General features: G+C 50.9%; 1 protein-coding gene across 3 annotated transcripts; it reads right to left on the bottom strand.

The window, feature by feature from the left end:
* Nucleotides 1–2979: 2979 nt before the first annotated feature.
* On the bottom strand, nucleotides 2980–23437 carry PLEKHO1 (pleckstrin homology domain containing O1). Of its 3 annotated transcripts, XM_037371183.1 has the most exons (7): nucleotides 22995–23436; nucleotides 22005–22151; nucleotides 9476–9616; nucleotides 7909–8013; nucleotides 5632–5733; nucleotides 4330–5099; nucleotides 2980–4088 (listed from the first exon to the last, which is right to left on the bottom strand). In XM_037371183.1, the coding sequence occupies exons 1-6, from the start codon at nucleotides 23022–23024 to the stop codon at nucleotides 4332–4334; spliced, it is 1293 nt and encodes a 430-aa protein (XP_037227080.1). In that variant the 5' UTR covers nucleotides 23025–23436; the 3' UTR covers nucleotides 2980–4088; nucleotides 4330–4331. The 3 variants fall into 3 exon arrangements, with proteins under 3 accessions (XP_037227080.1, XP_037227082.1, XP_037227079.1); XM_037371185.1 differs by having other exon boundaries at nucleotides 2980–5099; nucleotides 22005–22142; nucleotides 22995–23437; XM_037371182.1 differs by having other exon boundaries at nucleotides 2980–5099.
* Nucleotides 23438–23593: the final 156 nt, after the last annotated feature.

The raw sequence follows: 23593 nt of genomic DNA, 5'->3' as shown, positions 1-23593 counted from the left end.
GTGAAGCACCTCGGTGTTCAGGTATGTTTTCTGTTCAAGTGCCTTGCACGTTAAAACTCCCACAGGCTCCTGAACCCTCACTATGCTCCAAAAAACCTGCTGGAATCAAAGGTTCCAGTGGCAATTCAAGGACAATTCCCTTCCTTCGATGACTTACGGGTGTTACAGGAAACAAACTGCAAATCCATTCACAAAGAAGATCCCTTTTTATCGCAGCGTCACCAATTCCTCCCCATCCCCTGATGCAAGGACCCCTGTGGGCAGTAGTGAGCTGGGCTGGAAGGAGCTTCCCCCTGCAGCCCACCCTCCTTGGTGTGAACGGCTTCCTGGGCATAGGGGTGCTGAGAAGAGACTACAGAGAATCATTACAATTGCGGCTGAATCATTTTTATTATTGCGGTTTGTAGGGTTTTCGGGGGAAAAAAGCAAAATTTCTACTTAGTCCTTTTGAGTGTGGTTCTGTTAGAGAAAATAATGGTGTGAACTGCTGTGTGTTCCGTGTCTTCCTTAGCCATTTAGGTGATTAAATAGAGAGCAAACTGTCTCTAACTGTGATCTGTCAATGAACTGCAGGAGGAAACAGGCTCAACCCATTCTCCCTGCCCTTGGGAAGGATCCCCTCCGGCAGTCCCAGCCACAGCTTCCCCATCGGTTCTCCACTCGGGAAGCTGTGCTCAGGAAGGGAAGAAACAGCAGCACTAACGTGACTGGCATGTTTTCCATACACATGCCATTCTTGCTCATAATTGGCTTTTTGTCTCTAATCCCAGAAGCGGGATTGACAGAGGGGAGAACTTTGCAAAATTTCAAATAAATAACAAAAGGCTAAAAAGGGGGCAGAATTACAGCCCATGTGGGAGAAGGGGGAGAGAGAGATTGCGATCCTTTCAATTTGTGCAGTGTCTAGAATTAGACGTTCCTAATTTAGGAATGAGTTTATAGATATTCTTGTCAAGCAGCTAATAATACACAGAACCCTCTGCTCTGGCTGTGGTGTATGACTGGGTCTCTTAGCCACAACCCAGGAACACACAGTGCTCGGCAGCGTGGAGCCGGAGCCCAGGGCTGAAGTTTTCACAGCTTGGGAAGCAGAGCCGCTTGGAGCCTAGCATTTCTGCCTTGTGAAGGATTCCACAGCTCGAGTTTAATTTTGTTTTGAATGAAAACAGTGTAAAAATTGCCTGTGGAAAAAATTGTCAGGCTTCTTGAAGGGGAGCGGTTGGTAAAACAAAATGTTTTATTTTGACTTGGTGAGTTTTTTAAGGAAAAATTCACGTTTTGTATAATACAAAAATATTCCCAAGTGAAAAATACACGTTTTCTACTCTGAAAACTCATGGGGTTTTTCCTTCCTAAGTTATTCCTTTTCCCTGGGCCCCATCAGAAATGATGCTTTATAACAGGGAACATGTTCTGAAAGAAAGTTTCCAATCAGTTTGGAAATAGTATACCTTCACAGGGTTCTACTCAGCCGTGATGAGCTGAGGTGGAGAGAAAGGAGGGAGAAGCCGATGTGTGGCTCAGATCTGGGAACTCATGTTGTACAGTTTGAAAAACTGCCCTAAATCACGTGTCGTACATGTGCTAGCCTGATGTGCTCTGCTCCCCCGCGGAGTGGAGGAGAAGAGCCTGGGCTAAGACGGGGTTGCGCTGTGGCTCAGTCCCCAGGCAGCATTCTGCTGTCCGCATAGAAATGCGGCACCCAGAGCTGCATCAAACTTGGCCCCTTAAGTTTTCAGAGTAGAACTAGGAAAAACCTCCTGGGGTTTGGCAGGATGAGAACCGCAGTTCATCTTAGGTTGGAAGTAGTTTCTTCCTGACTTCCTAAGTCAGCTCCATCATTTCCGCCGGATCTTGCTCTAGTTACAAATAAAAAGGCTTCCACAGGTCAGTCTGGAGAGCAGAAATGGTCCTGTATTTCTGCCCAGCTCTGGCAAGTGCGCAGCGCATCTCTTTTCTCAGGGCAGCAGAGACCTAAAGGTGGCAACGCTGTGTCCAGGCATCCGGGTCTCATTGGATGTGATTCAGCTCCGTAATCTTGGGGAGGCGGCAGTGAAACAAAGATGCCCTTGGCTACCTGTCCAACAAAAAGTCACCTGTTTTGGGTGACTGCTCAGGGTTTCATCCCTGCCTCTAGCACTGTTTTGACCCTGTTAATCAGCCAATTTTTATATTGCCTTGTTGCTTCAGAAAGACCGGAGAGTGTTTAACGACCCCTGTGCAGTCAGGATCAGGTGTGTTTTCGTGCTTACATTTTGACATCAGTCCAGTAAGCCTGTCACAACACACATCCATCCCAACCGAGTGCAATTCAAACCTCCAGGTTTTTAGACTAGCTTTCTTATTTTGAAAACAGGGCTAATTTTAATGCTGAATGTCACATCTGGAAAATATTTGCATATTTTTCTTGTTCTCTCAATCAAAAAGCTGAATGGGAAGGGTTTTATCACAGTGGCTCACATGCATTCTTTTAAAATTTCTTTTAGGGATTATGTTTTTTCCTCTGATGCATCCAAACAGATCCTCCAAGTGATAGAAAAGGTAAGGAAAAACCTGAAAAGAACAAAGAATCTGGAAGGGTGACGTGCATACCCCTGGATGGTTGTAACATGCAGCTCTGTGACAGGAGCTTAGGCGTGCGAGCGATGCCTTTTCAAAACTGTCTTTGAAGAGTGGGCAAAAAGCCGTGCTGGAGTCAGGAACAAGGAAAAGATCGTTGCAAGGGCCAGATCTGAAGTTTGCAAATAATAAAATCTTCAGGAACCTAATGCCAACAGTAATAATTCTACCAGTAATTCTAACAGGAAAGTGGGAGTAGGACTAATTAAAAAAAAACATAAATGCTTTCTTTGCAGTGCTGGCAACTATACATCAGCAACATGAGCCTGAATAGTAAAGCTGACCAGACAGAAGTGGAAGTAACCATTCTCCTTTCCAAGGGAGGTCAATCATTAAAAGAAAATAGACAACACCAACTGCGACCAGCAAATAACTCTGTTGGTTTTAATATTTTCATGGATCATTTGCAATGTAGGAAAGGGAATTAGGTTTCCTTTTTTAAAAAAAAGTAACAGTTGGATGTTACCACATCGGTGTACTTTAAGCCCTGTGAGACATCTTAACACCCTCCTTTCTTGTCTTTCTGCTTAAAGGCGTGAAAACTGAGCCACCTATTTAGCAAAGTGCTTGGCAGCACCAAGAGGAGGGTATTTGAGCTCTCTTACAGGCTCAGCTTTCGTTTCAGTAGGCCTGATTCTGATCTTAGGGGGGGCAGCGAGGACTATCTGTTGCAGTCCAACTGGCAGAAACCGAGACTGCATGCATGAGAGAACAGAATCAAACCTACCAAAATGGCTCTTGGTTTCCGGCTGCCGCCTGTACACAACCCTGATTTTTCCATTTTCCCCTCAGCTCAAAGAAAAGAAAAACACAAAAAAAGGAAATGAAAATGGAAAAGCCAGAAAACAACCCCTCCAAACAACCCACGTGGGCTGTCTGTTAGATTCAAGGCTTTGATCCTCTATTTGCACAGAAAGGAAGACATATAGCTGCTAACTCCCATTGCACAGGGCCAAGGGGGTTCTGTAAAGCATCAACGGACAGACAGGATTAGTTTGAACACAGATTGCATACCTGTTGCCCTCTCTCTGGAGGGCTGTATATGTACCACAAGAATAACAGCTGCCGACCCCAGGAGTTCACAAAAGGGACCTGTGCCAGGACAGAACCCCGCTAGCTGCAGTCCAGCGAGTGCCTCTGACGACTCGCCTAAAACTTGAGGTCAGCCTGAACATCCAAGCGTCTTCGAGACAGTTCCTGGATAATGGGGACTTCCAAGGATTGGCTGGGACGGACAACTTTATTTAGCATTTATTTCCAAGAGGACGGTGAGGGAACAAGACGAGACTCTTGGTCAAGGAGCTGTAACTCAGGATACAGCTCAGACGTTAGAGCAGCAAAGCCAGGGCTTATTACAGCGCAAGAGCATCTGTCCCCATTGTTATGCACGTGCTGCTCCAGGCATGCAGGGCCATTTTCTAGGAACTGGTGCTTTCTTCCGTCCTCCAAGCATGACAGAAGTTGGGGGCCTGCGGTGCAAAGGGTGCTCTTTAAAAAAGGAGGTATAAACTGTAACTGAATTTATTGGAACACAGGGTTTTTTCATCAGGGGATGTGATGGAGGAAAGGAAGGGTTCAAGCTTTGAGAAGCAAATTTGGGTAAGAACAGGCACCTTTTCACTCTTTTGAACACTGTAAATAATAATAATTAAAAAAAAAAAGACCAAATGGCCGCCCTCCCTGTCCCTCCCTCCCGATCCCAAGGCTTGCCTTCACATCATGCTCTTCCTGTACTGAGACTGTGAGCTCTGTTTGGGTTTTGAGTCTGATTGCTGCAGTTCAAACTGTTTGTACAGGTCCCTCAACTCTTTGATCTCCTGCAGCACCCTCTTGGCTTGGCTCCAGGTGGAGGAAGCCTCCCCCAGCAACCTCTCAGATTCCTGCAGGATCCTTTCAGAGTCCGACTTGGAAGATGAGGAGGAGGAAGAGGTGGTGGTGGTGGTGGTGCTGGTGGTGGAATCCTTGGTCTTTCTCTTGCCTTCTCCGTAGCCCTTCACCTCTGTCAGCAGTTCCTGAGTTTTTTCCAGTTTCAGTGCAACCAGTTCTTGTATCCGGGACAGCTGCTCTGGTTCTGCTGAGGCAAAATGAGCCTCCAGCCCCCTCCTCAGCACCGCCCGGTGCGTGGAAGAGTCCCGTCGAGACAGAATTTCTTCCATGGAGGCACATTTATTCTTTTCTGAGTGCGAGAGCTTTTTGGGGACCTGTGGTGTGTACATGGTCCCTTTGTCAAAGGAGTCATTGCGCTGCCCGGCTCTGTCCCATGAGGTCACCTCCCGTCTTGGGAGGCTCCCTGTCCGGCCTTTCTCTGATGACTTGACGTTCTCTGAATCTGACCGGCGCCGTCCAGCAGTAAGATGTGCCACTGACTTATCCAGATCCACCCGGAAACTCTCTTCACAGGTGCTGTGATCTTCTGGAGAGGCGTCTTCCTCCTGGATCAGGTCGAGTGTCAGCATGCCATCAGAGGTTGAGGTAGATGCCTGAAGAAACAAAGAAGAGCTGTGTTGCCACAGAGAAAGGCATGGCTGCATGCTACTTCTGAGTGGCTCTTACACCAAAGATACGCATCACCTGTGCGGGGATGCAGAAGTGGACCAGGAATACTAGCAAGTGTGACCTAGTGACAGAGCCCCAGCTATGCTGGGTCTGTGGCTCTAGCTGAGATGTGGATGAGCTGAGCAGCCGTGGACCAGCTGTCTGTGCTAACCCATGACGGAGCTCCCCAGCTGGATAGCTATTCTCCACCAGGAGCCTGAAGGAGCATTTCGTTTTCAGCATCAGGAAAATGGGTGTGAGTGATGGCAAGCAACCACTTTGCAAAAGGGTTTGCACAACGCAATGGTCTACAAGAACAGAGGACTAGATCTGATGACTCAGGACAGCCCTGGGTCTTAATGACAATTTTCTGTTCAGGTCAGAGCTCAAACATCAAGTCTTCTTGCATTTACTTATAAAAGAAATAGTTACAAGGGAATTTTACCTAAACAGGTGCCCGGAATTTGTTATACGTACCACAGCCATCAAATGTCCCCGTGTTGGAGGGCGTCGGGAATGCTGTATTTTTGCTCTGTCACGCGTTGGGTGGGCGAGGTAGCTGTCCTCTTCGACAGTAACCTACAGTGGTGACAAAGGCCAGTGAACACCTGGGAGCATAGGACGTATGAGCCATTCCTAGTTTCCGTAGCTGTGATCAGCCAGATGCACTGTGGCAGATCATTTGTCCCTCCAGGATTCCCTTTATCTTATGACCCGGCCGTATGCTGAGGGTGAACTTCTCCCACATACCCCTGGGCTGGGATCCTTTGCTAAAGGCTGTCAGGCAGCAGCTTGGGCTGCGAACGGTGAACCCTGAACTCAAACGCAGAGTTTGCAGTTCTGTAGTGCAAATGTTTGCTGAACAGGAGGTGAGCTGTGCTCACCACCTGAACCAGACCTAGCGCTGAGCTGGAACGAGGAAGGTGATGCATTCCCCACGTGCTACCTTGCTGGACTGCTGCAGCTGCGAGCGGGGCCAGGGTTGCTGTCCAGGAGCACAGTCTGGCTACCTGGGGTGCCTGGATGGCTACAGCTTGTAACGCCCTCCCTAGGGAGTGTGCCCAGGCACACACAGACCGATAGCTTTTTTAAACCTGCCTGCACCATGTCGACAACATGCTGGTCCCGAGGGCCATCACTGGTCCTGGGCGTGCTGGTGGGAGTCACTGATCTACATGCTTACAGGAGATCTGCAGGGAGCGTGCTGTGGGAATCCAGCGTTCGAGGAGTCCGCGAGCGTTTCCCTGGTCTCTCCCCTCTGTGCCTTGATGGGATCCAATCTACTTAGGTCATTCCTGATAATTATCTGTTGAATCTGTTTGTCAAGATTGCAGTGGCAGACTCTCCTTGAAGCAATCCATACTATTGTTTGCTATGCTGCTTTCTGCTCTAAAGCTTTTCCTATGGTCTGACCTTCGTTTTCTTTCACTACAGGGTTTTTGTGCTGCCATCCAAGAGAACAAACAGCATCACAGCAGTGGGCCGCCTGTATTGCGGTAAGTTGAATGTGGATGAGATAGATCTGAGACAGATCTAAGCCGAAGAATAGTTGTCATGAAGCATTAATGTGAGGCAGTGTTGAAACGCTCGTTCAAATCGCAGCCCTGGTAGCGAAGGGCACAGCCTGCTCAAGGTGATTATCATTCACACTGGAATGAACTATGTGGGAATGCTTGTTCTGATCTAAACCTGGCCTCTGTCGGCTCAGCTGCGCTTGTGAGTGTACACTTTGTCTCTGGGAGGAGGCTGAATTGATGTTGCTTTGTTCTTTTTTTCTACTAGAAGCTGCTTTGCATAATTGTGGTAGTTACTTTGGGAGTTTCATGCAGCAATAACGCTGCCGCTTTGGAAGCGGTAGGAGCTATGCTAGTTACGCTTGGTATGGACGCATTCTCAAGTAGGCAGGGCTGTACTGTTGCAGGGTCCTATTGCTGTCCCACAGCGCACACCAAAGCCTCATCTCTCTGGTTGTCCCTTCTTTTTTCACTAAATGGAGGTCCTGACTTGTCTTGACAGAAATATATGTGCCACACAGTGCTGAGAAGGCAAAATTAAACGTTCCGGGTTTGACCCTTGGACAGTAGGAAAGGATCTGCAAAGTTTAAATGCCCAGTTTGTGCCCTTCCTTCAACCGCAGCAGTGGAAATGGGCCTGTCTCTTGGAGGTGGTGACTGAGAGGGGAGGGGTGGGTGGGATGAAGATGGACTGAGGGGGGCTGACAGATGGTGCCATGCTATTAGAGTGCTCTGAAGATAGCCTGGGACTATATTGGTTTACAGTTAATACCTTAATTCAGTTGCACTACTTAAAGCTCCTTTGCAAACATGAGCACACTCAGGAGCAGCAGACAGGAGGAAAGTCTCTCCAAAGCCCTGGGAAACCATTCCTTAGTCCCACCATCCCTGTGCGAGGCAAGGCTGGGCTCTGAGGTGAAGGCATCTGACTGGGGCTGGGCTGCGCCAGGCAGGGAGCAGAGCCTTGGACCCTTGCTCTTGCTTTGCAATCAGTGCTGTGTGTTCAGCCCGAGGCTGGGAGGATCAAACTACCCCAGACCAGACCAGACCAGCCCACTCTCTAGGTGCCGGCAGCTGTGTTTGAGTGCAGCCCGCGAAAACGCAACAGCTCTGCGCTCCTTTTAGGTAGGAAATGGAGAGGGTAGGAGGGGCTGCTGCTGTCGCCGGCAGTCTAAAATCTTCACCCAAGATTAAAGTTGAGACCACAGAGCCTGGGTCCAGCCCTCAGAGTCCTGCTCACCTCATCTAAGATGCGGTTTTTAGCACGTGTAATTGCAGAGTTGAGGGCATTAATCCAGGACTCCTTCTCTTCTGGACTTACAGCCAGGAAGATCAGATTTGGTGCCTACAAAAGAGGGAATTCAGGTCAGTGCCAGTGACTAAACTCATACAGAGATGCTTTCACACTGTCCCTGCCCACAGAGAAGCTACACGGCTGTTACAGCTGGCTCGCCTTAGTGGGAAAATGCAAAGCAGACCTGATCCTCCAGTCCTGCAAAACGGTGCTGGTCTGCCACACACTGCACCTGGCCTCTCTGCTTCTTGGCAGCCCTTTGCAAAGCAGACCATGATTCCTCACAGTACCCAGCTTTCCAAACCAAAAGCTGTGTACCATATTTACTTCCCTGGTGGCTGCAGTTCCTCCTTCCCCCTCTTTGCCTTCCCACACACTATCCTAGATTTTGCCCTCATCAAACGATGACGCAGCCTTTCTGTGCATCTGCTGCTCACATGCGATTTATCTGTTGCCACCTCAGACTTTTGAAAGAGTCTGTTAGACAAGCAGCTAAGTAGGTACCTGCAGAAGGAGCCGGATTTTCTGTGCTTTGATATGCCAGATGCACAGCGAGGGCAGAGCAGTCCTGAAAATACAGCAGTTACAGGGGATCCAGGATCCTTAGGGTTTTTTTAAGTTAGATACTCAGTCAAAATGAGTTTTAGCCTCCACAACATTTTGTTCGCTTGCTCAGGGCGCTTGGGGACAGTGCAGCCGCTTTCCATTTTCCCTTTCTCTTCCCTTTTTTTGTTTCATATGTTATGCAATCCTTATCAAAGTGTGGGGTGGGCAGGCCTGGTCTACTGAAACAAGTCAGAATGAATAGTGTAAATCCAGCTCACGTGTGTGGCTGGGGGTGGGTGCGTGCCAGAGACAGCTTGTCTTTAGAGACTGGCTCTCTTTTTGCAGCGGCAACTGAGACCTCATGGGCAGTCCTGCCCCTAGGTAGCAATGACCCCATTCTGGCACTTCTTAGCTTTCGTCTGGTCAGAAAGTACTCCTGGGACAAATTCCTGTGCAGCTCTTTTGATGCTGTGCAAATCTGGACAGCAGACCCAAGGACCATCAGCATCCCTCCCTTCCCTGCCTCCCCCTGTGAATAAATGAGTGCAGTCAGCTAAAGCACAGCTGCCAGGAGTGGTGGCAGTAGAAATGCTTTGTCCTTGCTCCTGGCAAATGTTCTGATGCCTTCCTTTCCCAGAGTCATAATACTCTCAGGTAAACGGATCCAGAGCTATGTGCTTGGTCGCATGTCCTTAGTACGCCAGAGACCGGAGTCCTCCCCCAACAGAAACACCCCTCCTGGCTCCATCTCTCACTGTCACTATCAGTCCTGACACAGTAAATGGGTGTTTGTATATTTGAAACCACGAGGCTCAATCTGGAGCCTGCACAACTCAGCCTACCCAGTTTCACCCCCCAGTTGCTGCCTCAAGCCCTCGGGCCTGTGGTCGGTAGCGGAGGCAGCCTGGTCTCCACCAAGAGCTGATGGCTGTCACGGGCTCACTGCGCACTTGTGAGCAGAGCATACCGTGTTTCCAGGCTGTCTGGAGTGGGCAAGGGTAAATTTGCTGTGGTTCTTTTTGCTTCTGCTTTTGGACTTCCTGAGCTCTTCACATTTCTCATAGTCACTCAGGTCAAACATTTCCTGTATGTTTTTTTCATCTTTTACCTGCAAAACAAAAACAAAATTACAGCCTTGCAGATGTCAGTGAGGTAGTAATGGGGCTGCTGCTGCTCCAAGCCAGCAGGGTGCCTGGCTGGAGCTGCCGTCTGCACGGGGGGGTTGAGTGTGCAGGATGTGTGCTGGAGCCTCTGGTGTGTTACGTGGTCGCTGAAACATTGTGCGAGAATATTCCAGCATCAGACACACAAATGCAGTAATGGCACTGGTAGCTGGGGAGTGCTACACTTGCTTTTGGGTAGGAGAAGCAGAGATTTTCAACACGATAGTTCTGACTCGAATCTCTTCTGGAATGAGGGGGATGTGTTTAGAAGGATAACTTGAAAATCATGGTCTCCTAGGTTAATTCCTGCTTTGCTATGGGTTCCTTTGGGACTTAACTGCCTCTCCTACCCCCAAAGTTACTGGGGCTAGTACTTGCAAGTGTGATCAGACACAGTGTTTATGCTTGTGGAGCCTCAAAATGAACAGGATTTACTCCAGCAGCAAGGAGAGGACCTTGCCTGCTAGGAGGAGGTTCACGCGGAGGTGGAGATGCTGGGAGGAGGTGGACTTTCATCTGCTGATTAAAGGGGGCAAGCATATTAGCGCTTGTTGCTTTTCTGGAGACAGCATAACAAAAGTTTGAGGGATAAAGATTAGCACTTCCTATTTTTAACCTAGTGGTATTACTGAAACCTGTGCTGACAGCTGATTTGGGGGGTGGCTGCAGCACATCCAGTCCCAGATTACTGACACGATGCGTGTGCTGCTCTCCCCCGCTGCTGAGCCTCGTCCCTTGGGAAGGGGCTGTGGGCAGAATTCACCCAGGCACGGGGGGCTGCCCAGCTCATGGGTCCTGTTCTGGCACCTGCTTGCCAGGCTTCCACTGCTGGGTGGCTGGCCAGGCCTCCGGAGACCACCAGCAGCCAGGGGATTCATGGAAGGTTTCAAGAAGGAAGAGAGCACCAGGGCTTAGTGTTCGCTAACAGAAGCACTTCGTGGTTGTCCTTTAGAGAGTCATCGAGTGGCCTCTTTGCAGCTTTTACAAGATCTCACTTTCTCTAGGGTCTATTCCCCAACGCTTTCTGTATTAGCCGCGGTGTGACAGGCACGCAGCTACAGATAAATAGTGCAGAGGCTTAAATTAAAGGTGGGACCTGTACAGGGTCGCGAGGGCTGTGGCTGAGCTGGGGAGGAAGCCAAGGTTCTTGGTGCTGTCCCATGACAGACAGAGCCCTGACCTGAAGGTACCGTCACTTGGGGGACTCTTGGAGCGAAGAAGAGAACGCGCAGCCTGTCTTCTGCCTGGCCCCCTTTAGTTTTCATGGTCTTCCTTTTCTCTGCTCTCATTAATGCACTGTCCTCACCCCCCGCTCCTGTGGCAGGGCAGCTCTGCTCTTCCCATGGTAAACAGGAGGAATGCTGGTAACTGGGGTGGGAGAGAACTTGGGTTTGCGTGTCCACTGAGGGCAGAACAGTGGCAGGCACAAATCCGTGTCAATCTGCTTGATCCTGCTCCAGCCAGGGTCATTAGGGGCTGGGAACTGCAGTGTTGAGTAACTCAGGTGCCAGAAAGGCAGACGGTGATGAGGTCTTAGCTCTTGGATTTCTTGAAAGGACTCCACCCCATTTAGTAGGTTTTCTCCCTAGTTTTGGGAAGCACTGAAGGAATTCCCCCTGATGTTTTCAATAGAATTTCAACAAAGAGGCTGATTGAAACGCTGTAACCGGCTTTCTAACCAGAGACACAGATAAACTGACCATCTGGCCTTGCATAATGACTGCAGTTCCTCCTCTGTCCTTTTTCCTTCTATGCCCTGAGTTTGTTTTCAAGAACTAGGAGGCGGTCACCATGCACAGCTCCTCTGGAAGCCCCAGAAGCTATTGCTGATTTCTGCTTGTAACTAACAGCTACTGTGTATGGGCTGTTACGAACAGATATGGAAATGTCTCTCACAGATAATGTCTATCTATATATCCTCCCCATGCATTTCTAATCAGCTTTTATCTCTTCCCAGCACCATCCTACAATCCACCTCTTTCCAAGAATCTTGGCTGAATTCAGCCCTGTTCACTTGCAGCAGGAAAAGCCAATCCCCTCCGAGCCCCCAGCTGTGGCCCAGTGGCTGAGGCAGGACTCCTTACTCCAGATGTTCGCTCATGTAGGTCACTGGGACTTCCCCAGCCCTTCCCTCCTTTCTCAGACAGCAGAGCCTGCGCTGTGAACTCCCAGGAGCTGGGACTCAAATATCTTGCCTCTAGGAATCTCTACAGGAGGCTGCAGGCGGGACAGGTGGAGTTGGTTCAGATGAACACCCTGCAAGGTGTACATAGTCCTTTGGAAGGCTCGGGCTGCCAAGTGCCAGGGCTCTAACACAGCGCTTGTCTACAAAAGACACTCAGAAGAGGCCCTGCTGTGCAGCTGGTACATCACTTTCACCAAAGTGCTGTACCCATGTGTAGACCAGTTATAAAACGCTTAAAGGCTGAGAAAAAGCTACATTTTTTTACTTTAAAAGGATGATGCTGGGGTCCCATTTCTAAGTTTCGGACAAAGTGGGCAGGTTCAGCCCCCCACAGGTATTTTTGGAGGGGTGGGTGCACGCTGTGAAGGATGTGGGCTAGAGTGAGCCAGGTGCCTAAGGGTATGTCTGCCCTTCAGCCAGAGCCGCAGCACAGGGAGGCGAGGCAGGTTTGTGCTCACTTTGAATTGATTCCCTCTTGTACACAGCCTTGGTAGTATAATGAGGCCATAAAGTGAAGGGGGCTGTAATTTAGTCATTTGAACGTGGCTTTGTTCTGCCTCCGTGGTGGGAAGAGGTCTCAGCATCAGCCTGAAACGGGCTCTGCTGCGGTGATGCAGCGGCAGATTCCATGGGGCATGGGAAGGACGGCAGTCTTGTCTCGCAAGGGGCAGTGCCAACTGATTTCCCCCCTCTCTCCCGCGCTGAGACATACAGGCTGAGAAGTAAGCAGCAGAGCAAAATAACAGAGCATTCAGTGTGCAAACAGTGAAACTAGAGAGAAGGAAGGTGAAAGGCAAACTTCAAAAGTACCAGCCAGCTCTTTTGTCCTTTGTGGGAGGCCACTGAGGCCGGAAAGAGGGAGGTGATGGGCATGAATTGCAGAACAGAGCAACCTCAGAGGCAGGAGAGGATGAGTGCAGAGGATAAGGACAGTCATGAGCCCATCCTCTGTAAAAAATAAAAAGGCAACCCCTACAGACCCACAAAACTGCTGGAACCGCATCGTCGGTGAAGCCTAAATCCTGGTCACCTGTATCGGTAGGGGGTGGGTGACAAACCTGCAGGGTGTCTCTACTCATCTCACGTTTTCAGTGAGATTGGAGCCACGCAAATAAATAAAACCTTTCAGGTTTCACCAGCAAAGAATTTGGCAACGCACAGGTCTTTGGATAACGTTTTGGAGACCTTTGGGAGGAAGTAGCCTCAGTGTCAGTTCTTAGTAGGAGGGAATGAAGTGTGATTTCTCAGTCACCTGGTGTGATTTGTAAGGGGAATGGCACGGGCAGCACAGCAGCATTGATCTTCATTTATGCCAGGGTGACCTACTGCAGCTTGTCATGCACCCAGGGTGCTCTGTGGCTGAGGCGCTGATCCTCGTGATGGAAATTTACTATGACCATTATGTTTGCTCGTTTGTTTTCTTCTTCTTTGCTGGATATAGACTGAACACAGATTTTTGAAAGTGAGCGGTGATTTTTAGTCTCAGGTGCCAAACATGAAACTCTTTAAGACAGGTTTGAATTGTGGGAAAGGCTGAGCATCTCCTCTCAATAGTCTTCAGTCTGGTTCCCCATGCCCAGACAGTTGGTCCCTTGCTCTCTAACTTGCAGGGAAGACGGCTTCAACAGGCTCTCCAGGGCCTGACGGTTCCTCTTTTCCACAGCTTCTTTTAGGGAGCCAAGAAAAAGCTTCCCTGTCTGGAGCAGCATTTTCTCTCCCGTCCACTGCACGGGTTTGCACACCTGCCTGTGAAGCAGCTGGGGCTCTGCAGATGTGGGTATTTTTTGGATCCTTCTGCTTTCACCAGCTTTTCTTAAGGTCTCCCACACCGTAGTTTGAAGCTGAGAGGAATCAGGGACCGCTTGGCTTAAAGTGCTAGGAAGAGAGAGGCCTGGATGGTTGATTTTGGCAAAATCATTCCTAGCTGGGAGGTGGCCAGCAGGTCTTTCCTTCCTCACAGCTGCTGATTGCCTGGCATGCAGCGAGCCGGTGGATCTCAGAGCCTCATGGGCATGTAGGTCCTGCACTCCTTGCCCTGCGGGGAAGCTCTGGATTGAAAGGATTAAGGTAAATAAATCCCAGCAATTGCTGCCATGGCCGTCTGCTGGCTTTGCTATCCGTATTGTACCTGCTCTAGGCAGACTAAACAATTTCTTGTCCTGGGGTTCAACCTGGCTCCTCCCCATGCTCCATGCATGCCTTCCGCACTTGGCCAGTAGGCCAGGCGAGGGAAGGGAAACTGAGGCACGGAGAAGGAACCTGAAGTGTCCCCCATCACCTAAAACAAAGGTGGGTTCCTAAAGCGGGGCACGTTAGACCCTGGGGCCATTAGACCACACAGTCCCTGCACCCGCAACAGCAGCTGCCGCTGCTCAGGGTGTAGCTACGCAGCAGCCAGCCACGCAGCCACCAGCTAATCTGGGCCTGCAGTCAGCGGCGAGATGTGCTGAGGCTGACATTGCTGGCGCGTTGCTAAAGTTCAAGGAGGGGAGCTGCATTCCTCACACGCCTCACCCCCACAGCTGCTGCCCCAGCAGGGTCAGCCCGGAGGGATGCCAGCCACCACGGCACTCCCTGTGCCTGTGGGACGGGGCAGTCCTGTGAACACGTAGGGGGTCAGAACATCAGCCGTGCTACCCAAGGTACCATCTCACAAAGGTTTGTAGGGCTTCTGTCCAGCCTTGCAGCTAATCACACTCCCAAAGGTCTGTTTTCTCCTGCATGAATACTCCTTCACAGCGTTCTGGCAGCAGAAGGATCCCTAACGTGGTTTAAATTCTCTGCCCCTTGGGTGTCTTGCTGACGGAGAGTTAAAATTTCCTCCCTCATCAAGCTGTCACCTGCAACAGCTCCAAACCTGCTTGATTCAGATCGGGGCTGTGTTTTGGGGCCAAGGCAGGAGCGAAGGGGAAGGGCAGTCCCTCGGTCCCCAGGCAGAGTTCTGTGGTTTTCCTTAGGTTTGCTTGGTGGCGATTTGCCTGAGCAGTTCCCCTGCTGAGATGTGACATGCTCAAAGCAAATGCGGAAGGTACAGGAAATCACAAGACACCAAGTGTAAAGTATCCACGGGACGTTCAAGAGGTCGTAACGTGGCTCAGGGCGTATGCGACAAAAAACTTACAGATTCTCAGCAAAGCTGAATATCCAAACACGGGCAGTTTTGGGGACAGCATCAGCCAGCGTGTTCCCCTCTCAAGCTGAGCTCAAAGTTTCACTTCCTCAAGTCCTACCATCCAGCAAGGAACAGAAGTTTCTGCAGAGCTTAGCTCAGACCAGGCTGTGGCTGAGAGAGGAGCCCACGCATGTGTGCAGCACCGGCTCTGGCAGTGCCAGGGAGCAGCACTGGTTGGGGGACTGGCAGGTGATGGGGGAGACCTGAGCGTAAGGGCCTGGCCTGTCACTGGCTCCTTGTTCTCAGTGCCCTGGCTGCACAAGGGAAGTAGCTGAGCGGTTCTGGCTCTGCAAGGGAAGTAGAAGAAGAAATACAGGGAGCGTTGGGAGGGTTTCAGGTGTTACAGTAAGAGAGGCCTGCAAAACGCTGTGAAAGGAGGGTGAAATGGCCCACGTCCAGGGGGACACTGCAGACAGTCCACTTTCTCCTTCTTTAGTACAAAGTGCACGTGCAGAGCGAAGACAGGGATAGAGATAGTGTGTTTGTGCAGTCACTGGCATGGCAGGACTCTGGTTTCAGCCAGAGCCTCTGGACCTGGGTAGGATAGGAGTGGCAGCAGTCCAAGAGACTGCCTCCCATCTGCACACCAGCATCCCAAGTGGGAGCTGCACCATGAACTCGGTAGCTCAAGGGCACGAGTGTCACCTTCCAGGCCTTTTCACATCCCGATCGCTGCCCTGAGCTAGCGAGGGGCTGGTGGCAGAGAGCTGCTGTCTACTCCAGTCCCTTGCCCCGAAGAGTCATCAGCCAGGGCTACCAGAAACACACATCCCTCGGAATCGGCAGGCTCCTGAAGAGAACCAGCAATGTCACATCCCAGCGCGGCCCTGGAATCCCCAGGTTGTGCTGCCTCAGCTCACAAGCTGCCTCTGTTGCAGAGAGGGCGTCAGGCTGTGTTTTTTCTACCTTGGTGTTCTTCAACCCTTTCTCTGACTGTGCAAGACGGTGCCACTGGGACATAAACAACCCCTGAAACTTTTCACCTTCCTCTCCAAAGTGTAGAACAGAGCTTGGCCAAACAGGAGAAGGAAGGTGGAAGGGAAAAGGATAGCTTAAAAGAGCAAGAGCAGGAGAGGTACGCAAGGGACTGCAGGTGCCAGCCAGGCAGTCACAGACTGTTCCTGTGTAGCTGAAAGCCAAGGGTTTGAACACCTAGCACAACCACCGCCCGTAACCACATCTGTAATCACACAGCTCTGATCAACACCTTGTGCATGCCGAACGTGCTGGACACCAACGTATTTTCCTCACCTACCAACCGCAGATGTAACACGGAGCCGGAAAACACAACCACCCCGTACACAGAGTTGTTCACCACGTGCTAAATGCGTGCCACGAAGCGTCGTCAGTACCAAGCGCGTGAGCAGCACGTGTGTGGAAACACCGCAAGTGCTTTGCAGGTTCCGTCCCACGCGTGAACCATGTATGTGAACTCCAGACGCTACCTCGAATGTGACCACAGATGCGTGCACACGCACCCCTCCCAGGCAGAGAGCGAGCTGTGCAGCGTGTGATGGTGCTGTAACAAACGAGGAGCGAGAACAGATACTTTTCAAGTGCTCTTGTGCTAATTGTGGCGATGCTTTCGGTAGCAAACAAGAAAAGGCTTAAGAAAGCCCCAAGAAGCGTTTCCTCATTAACATCTCGTCATCGCAGAGTCCGTTCATGCTGTCTGGACAGCCCTGGGCTTCCTGATAGGAAGTGGTAGGAGCCCAGCTGTGTCTGCGTTAGTCTGACTGCTATTCCCAAGTGCAAAGCAATGACAAAGCTGGGCTAGAAACAAGAGAACAATTACCAGAAATTTGCAGGAGGCGGGGGGGAGGGAACCAGTGTGGAGGAGAGCAAGGGGAACGAATGCAGAAATGATACTGAGAAGGTGTTCTTTCGCTTAGCAGGAGCTTAGCTCACTTCAGCACATCGTCTTCTGTGTTTCTGCCTTGGACGCTTTTTTTGGCTGATGACCAAATGCTAAATAATGAAGGTTTTTTTGCATAAGTTCACCGAATTCGGCTTGCAGCAGGGGTACAGATCTCTGCAGGCTCAGGGCCCCGGGCTGAAGGAGGTCTGTAAGCCTCAGCTACCATTTTGGTGCATGGTTCGAAGAGCAAAAGCTTCTAGGTGTTAGACCAAGTTCTAACCTGGTCTTTTGGAAGACCAAAGCTTCCAAAGGTTGATGCCCTGATAAAAGCACGTAACTCAGAAGCCCTGTTTGCGTTTTCCAGGTGTATCAACTGATCTGATAAAATACATTTCCTCTCCTTACAGACTTGGTTTCTGCCAGGGAGGAAGCCCTGGCTTCCATCAGACATCCACATCTCCTCCTAACAAAAATAAACACATCAGGGCTAGTCTCTAACCTGCAAGCCCAGCTCTAGGTAGGCAACTGAACAAGTGCACAGACTCCCAGCAGGAATCAGTGTGGATATTGATGGGATTTTGGTAGTCTGACTCTGCCTGGGGGAGTTAGCCTTTTGGAAAGCTATCTATTCAGCCTTTCCAGACGTCAGACCGCTGCTCAGCTCCGAGCAGTTTCACTGCTCCACGTTGTCTTTGTGCAACATCATTACCTGCCCTGAGCTGACATCTTTCCCAAGGGATCTCACAGTGACAGACAATTCCCCCTTCCTAGGCACCTTGTGCCTTAGGGAGATGAGTATTATTGGCCCTGCTTTCCAGATGGAGAAATTCAGGCAAAAGTAAATAAATGTCTGGTTTGAATTCATTTAGTGAGTGCGTGGCAGAGCTGAGGATAGTCCTGGTGATTAACCCCTTTTGCTGCGGTGCTGTGAGCTGACGGGGAGAGGCCAGGAGCCCGGCTTTACCTGCTAACCAACCTGCCTTCTGTCCTAGAGCAGCTGCTGAGCTTAAGAGAAGCTGACAAGAAACACCAAGGTTAATCTGAGAGTTAAATCGTAAGCTCCATCCACCAGATCCACGTTGCTCCGATAGCTTTGATAGAACAAAACTAATTTATAGCAGAGGAGGACGCTGATCTTTTAGAGAAACAGACAGTTGAGTTTCCTCTCCCGTCACTGCAGGAATCAGGCTGAGATTGAATCTGTCTAGTGGCCGTTTCCACTAGAGTTTTCTGCTCACATCTCCTCAGGGTCTCCACTAGTTAATTCTCTCTCTGGCTGCATCCAGCGCCTGCCCCAGCAGCTGCACCGGCAGTGGCGGGGGTGCAGAAGTGGAGAGGTTTTTCTCCTCTCCACTTGTGAAGAGCCTCTCACACAACTCATCAGCACAACCCAGCAGTGGCTCCATTTTCTCCACTGGGCATAATCTGGTGTGTGAAAAAACAAAAGAGGGCTCCATCCTGTTGTGCTTGACAAATCCCAATTTATTAAGCTATTTGCGGGAGCTGCGGGCACCTGCTGCCAGGAAAGCGAGATGGAGAGGGAGCCTCGTGCTCCGGGAGCAGAGCTCGGAAATGCATTAAGTGTCCTGTGGACAGGAGGGAGTGCTGGCTACGGGGCTCCCCGCGGCAGATCTTAGACCTGGCTGGTATGGGAAGGCTTTGCTAAGGAGTAGAGGTCCAGTCAGTACCACCACCCTGCGCTGTGTGTTGGAAGACCCGTCCGTCTTTGGACAGAAAGTCTTGGGAACGCGCAGCGACAGGCAGTCCCCCCACGCGCGTGCCCTCCGTCCGCACAGGTGCACACAAGTGCGCTCCCCGAGACAGGCAGCGCAGTGTGCCACGCACCAGGGGGGCTGGAGCCACCTCGTGTACTGAGATACCCGGAGATACCGGACCCAGTGACACAGGCGTATTCTTCAGTCCTGCAGGCACACAGAGTCACTTCAGTGCACACGCAGCCAGCCAGATGTTACCTCTGTAACCACATTTCTACACAACCACAGATTCTTCCATATAAAGACAGGCAGTCACTGCTGTGTGTTATTTATGGTCTTTCACACGGCGAGTATTCATACACGTAGAGCCACAGCGCTGCTTCAGTTGCACACGCATTAGCGTTTTTTTTCCCCTGTCAAGAAATACACGCATGCTCCCTGAAACAAACACAAGTGCTCCTTGTTCAGAACTAGCGCCCGCATGGCCCCCCAGCCAGCCTCGTCCCCCTTGGACACAGATATCTAAGCAGTAGCTACCCAGACGTATTGGGGAGAGAGGGACAGACAGACATCTTTTTCCTGCACATCTTCACTGGTGTTGATTCCTGTATTACAAATTATTAATTTCCTGCTCCTTAGCCAAGTAGAGCCTTTGCTGTTGGTTTATTCTCCAGGTTTCAAACAGTTGGGATAGCAGAGAGAGACATAACCACCCACCCGGCAGCGCTGGGGGTCCGGGACATCCCAGTGGCACTGCAGCCAGTAGCAGTCCAGCTGGTGGCTTCAGGGTGGCCAGGATTTTGGAAAACACTCTTGTTTTCCCAGGCAAGATCCAGAGAACCCATCAAAGGGAGGGTTCACACCCTGCTGAAGGGAGTGTATTGTGCCACACAGCGTGGCTTTGCTGTCCCAGAGAGCTGCTGCGCAGGTCTGGGCTGCAGACGGAGGGTCTGGGAGGATCCCCCAAGTGGGGCAGCTCCTCCAGCCCTGGAGGAGTTTGCCAGCGTGGAGCCCAGCCGTGGGGGATGCGGGCACCCCAGTGTACCTGCAGCCGGTACTCCCAGAGGTTGCTCAGGGTTTACGGGCACTGAATAGCAGCTCTCTGGAAGTGCCCTCTCCCTAGCGGATCTGCTCTGAGGAGGTCCTCGCTCCGGCAGAAAGCATCTGGTGGGCTCGGGTGGTCAGTGCAGCCTGGGTGGCAGCCAGACCTCCCGTCCTGTGGAGACACGGGGGGACAGTCCCGGCCGCCTGACTCTGCCTTTGCTTCGGCAGGGCCAGGTTTCTCCCTCTACCCACCGGTACGACTCCTTCTCCCACTGAAAGGTGGCTTGGTGAGAGGGACCCCAAAAAGTTCCTGTCTCTGAGTGCCCCCAAAGCCTCCCTGCTAACTCAGCTCTGAATTTCAGTGTTACTCAGGCCCATCGGTGATACTGTGCCTTCACACCTGCTCAAAGGACCATAGAGCATCCTGCTGACACATCTGCCCAGCCTGCAGTGAATTTGCCATTCCAGAGCTGCCTAGTCCAGTCTATTCCCAATCCTTTCCCAGCAGGGACCATTCCCAATCCCTTCCCAGCAGTTCCAACTCTGTTGGCACAGTTGATACAGTCTGATCCAAGCAGGCAGCTCCCCTGTCATTTGAACTTGATCATGGTTCCTCCTTCTTCCAGGTCCTGGCTCAAGAAGTACAAGCTCCAGTTTGATCCCTGTGAACTGGGTTTAAGCATATGTTTCTGCTCAAGCACATGTTTCAGTGCTGCCTCGAACTGGGGCCCCAGCACAGGAGAGCTATTGACCCAGTCCGGTAGAACACGAGGCAGCAGGTAAAATCCTTCCAGCCATGTAATCTGTCTGTCTGGCAGTTTCTAAACTCTGATCTGTGGCCCCAGAGGTATGTGAGCTGCTTGTAAGAGTCATGCAAGACAAGCAGGCCCGCTGTTGAGAAATACGCACCATACAGTCTGCCTTACTACTGGAAAATTTGGAAGAACCATAAATGAAAGGAGATTTGTACCCCTTGCTGTGTCCCTCTCACATCCAGCTTTCCATGTAACTTTTCCCATCCATAAATGCATCTATAAATTCATCCTAGGTTTGGTGTCTAATTACCGCTGGTGTTGTCTACGGTCTCTAATCTTCCTCTTATTATGGCTCTTCACCTGAGCCTTTCTAAGGCACGGAGCCCCAGTCTGCAGGCAACATTTACTCCCTGCCTGTGTCTCTCTCCGGTTCTGGAGCAGCCGAGGGATCAATGGGAGCGAGCTGGGAAATGCCAACACACAGCTAAGCACGACCTGGCCTTTCGGTCCACTTTTAGGCTATTTCCATGCTCTAATAACCCTTGATCCATCTGCACTTCGCCATGCCCCGTGATTCAGTTAGCTTCTAAATCAAATTATGCTTGGTACTCTGGATGATATTACCTCTCCAGATCCTAGACTGATACAGCAGGGCCAGGTAGCCACGCGTCTGAGCTACAGACCGCCCTGCCGTGCCCATCGGGGACTAACTTCCACTTATGGGAGGAAACCCACCGAGACCCAGCCCCAGATCTGTGATTTTTACCCCAAACGCCCTATCCTAACACCAGCCTGACTCAAACAAGCCTCTGTGCCTCTTGTTGTGGGCACAACTCTCGCTAGCGCTAACGATGAGTTTTTAAAGGGTAATCGGAGGGAGGAGTGCTGTTGCCTGGGGAGTTCTTCCTGATGAATTTATCAAGAGAAAAATTAAAGGGGGAGGCTGTGCGAGGACAGCCGGATCGCAGCCTGCCAGAGCCTGCAACACTCAGCCCGATAGTCACATCCAATTAAGTCGAATGTAAATACTCCATTAAACCCCAAACCTCAGCCGACACTGAGCGGAGATGAGGGAGGAGGAGAGGGGATACCTTTCTCAACAAGGTGTTGAATCCCTGGTTAAATTTCCCCGTTGTGCTCTTGCAGGTTCAGGGGGAAGAAAAATAGAAGAGATAGGGGACCCATAAATGGCTCGATTCCAGTTGGGAGACCAGAGTTATTTCCAAATAGAGCGGTGCAGCAGCTGGGAACAAGACCACTGTCGAACTTAATGACAGAGGACAGGCACAGAAGGAAGCTGGCATTGCCGTTTCACCGCGGCGGAAAGAAGGATGAGGGGTTTAACTCTCGCTAAGTGAATCCTTTCATGTGTCCAGCGCAGGGAAAATGTCTCCCAGCCCGAGCTGTCTGAGAGAGTCACTGTCGGAGCTGACACACCAGCCCAGGGCAGGTTTCTCCAGGAGAAGAGAAGCCCCTGAGAAACCTCCTGAACCCAGGCTGGCGATGGAGGGGCGCTGGGGAAAGGCTGGGGCTGCTCCGAGTGCGCTTTTCATATGCAAAGGGGAGGAAGGGGGGATGGGAAAGGAAAATGAAACTGATCCTACCTCCTTCTCCGAGATGTAAAGCTGATCTCCCTTCAAAACCACATAACGGTTTTTCCAGATTTCCCTAAAAATGCCTTTCCCGCAAAATTTCCGCACCCAGCCGACCTTCTCTGGCTGCACAGATTGCTGGTTTCCATCCTGTTGCCCCTAACACAAAGAGAGAGGGAAGAAAATGGGGGAAAACGGTATTATTCTTGGTTTTACACTCCTCTTCTCCCCCCCTCCCTCTTTGCCCAACTTTCGCCTCCCCCTCTCTCCGGCCCCTCTCTCCACTGAAGCCGGGACCGAGGTACTTTGCCTGATTCACTCTACATAGATTTTTCTGCTGCAGACATGAAGCAACAACAATAATGCCGAGAGGACGATGCAAAAATCGCAGGCAGGGATTCACTCCATGCATTATATAAGAAAGGCTTTATGTTATATTCGCCTCATGTGATGTGCATTTGCCCATGCAAAGAGGAAGAGGAGGGTGCTGGAGAGAATTTAAACTAGCTGATTTATTTTTTTTTTTTCAGTGAAAATTGCATTTCTGAGCCTTTTATGAACAATTAATCCTCGAGGTGAAAGCTATGTATGGGTTTGCATTTGAGATTTCTTCACAGACAGTGATAAGATCTCAGCACAGCAGACACACACATACGGCACAGAGCAGACACAGCGCCAGATAGATGGTGTCTCCGTATTTTATCGTTTCCTTGTGCTCAAAAATGAAAACTGCCTGCCTACATTGCTCTGCACTAAACGGCACATAGTATCTCCTGGTGAATTCAAGAGGAAGGAGAGGCGCTGGGCAGTTGGAGAGAAGGGTGCTGGGTTTGGTTTTGTTTTGATCTGGTTGGGGTTGGGTGGGTTTTTTTTGCAAGGCAAGGGTGGGGGGAGCAGAGGCAAAGCAAACAACTGGAAATCAAGAGACAAACCCCCCTCCCCAAAACATCCGGGAGCCTCCCTCACCCCACCGTGCCCCAGAGAAGAACCGATTTGACTCACCCTTTTTGCCGAATTATTTTTTTTCATCATTCCTTGGTGTGCTGTGCCGGAGGGAGATGGGGAGGGGGGGGGGGGATCAGAGAGGGGCTGCCGGCGGCCTCCTCCTGGGGAGAGTGTGGCTGGGAAATACACAGGGTACCTCCTCTTACTCCCTCTCAGTCTTCACCCTTTGTAGATTACAGAAGCTCTCTAGTTACATTAAGACCAGCCCGCCTCTGTAATACATCCTTAGCCACACAGACACAGCATCCCCCCCCACCAACCGGCACCACCACCACCATCACTGAGCTCTTGTGGGCTTGCACTGGGCTGGCCTGGGCTCCCGAGCTCCATCTATAGCCGTGCGCGTATGACGTCTGGAGTTCACAATAAAGGGCGAATCGCAGCCCACGAGGGTTTTTCTTCTTTGTTTCTGACTCACTGCTGATGTGAGTGGCTGGATGTGTGTGCAGCTGGATGGGAGTGTGGGGAGGCTGGGGTCAGAGAGGGGGGGACGGGAGCAGACAGCACATTGTCAGATGTCCCCATGTCCCCCCCTGTGTCCAAGCCACATTCTTGGCCGTGTCACAGGTCACCGCAAAACTTCCTGGGAGATGGAA

The sequence above is a fragment of the Falco rusticolus genome, chromosome 19 (assembly GCF_015220075.1).
Source record: "Falco rusticolus isolate bFalRus1 chromosome 19, bFalRus1.pri, whole genome shotgun sequence".
Taxonomy (NCBI): Eukaryota; Metazoa; Chordata; class Aves; order Falconiformes; family Falconidae; genus Falco; species Falco rusticolus.
This window is presented reverse-complemented; position numbering and strand designations above follow the sequence as displayed.

Coding starts and splice junctions, on each gene's coding strand:
- PLEKHO1 (XM_037371182.1), bottom strand. CDS start 23,024: ATGATGAAAAAAAATAATTCGGCAAAAAGG. Junction 5,734..7,908: donor AAAACCGCATCTTAGATGAG/GTGAGCAGGACT, acceptor TCACCACTGTAG/GTTACTGTCGAAGAGGACAG. Junction 5,100..5,631: donor GGGGACATTTGATGGCTGTG/GTACGTATAACA, acceptor TTGTTTCTTCAG/GCATCTACCTCAACCTCTGA.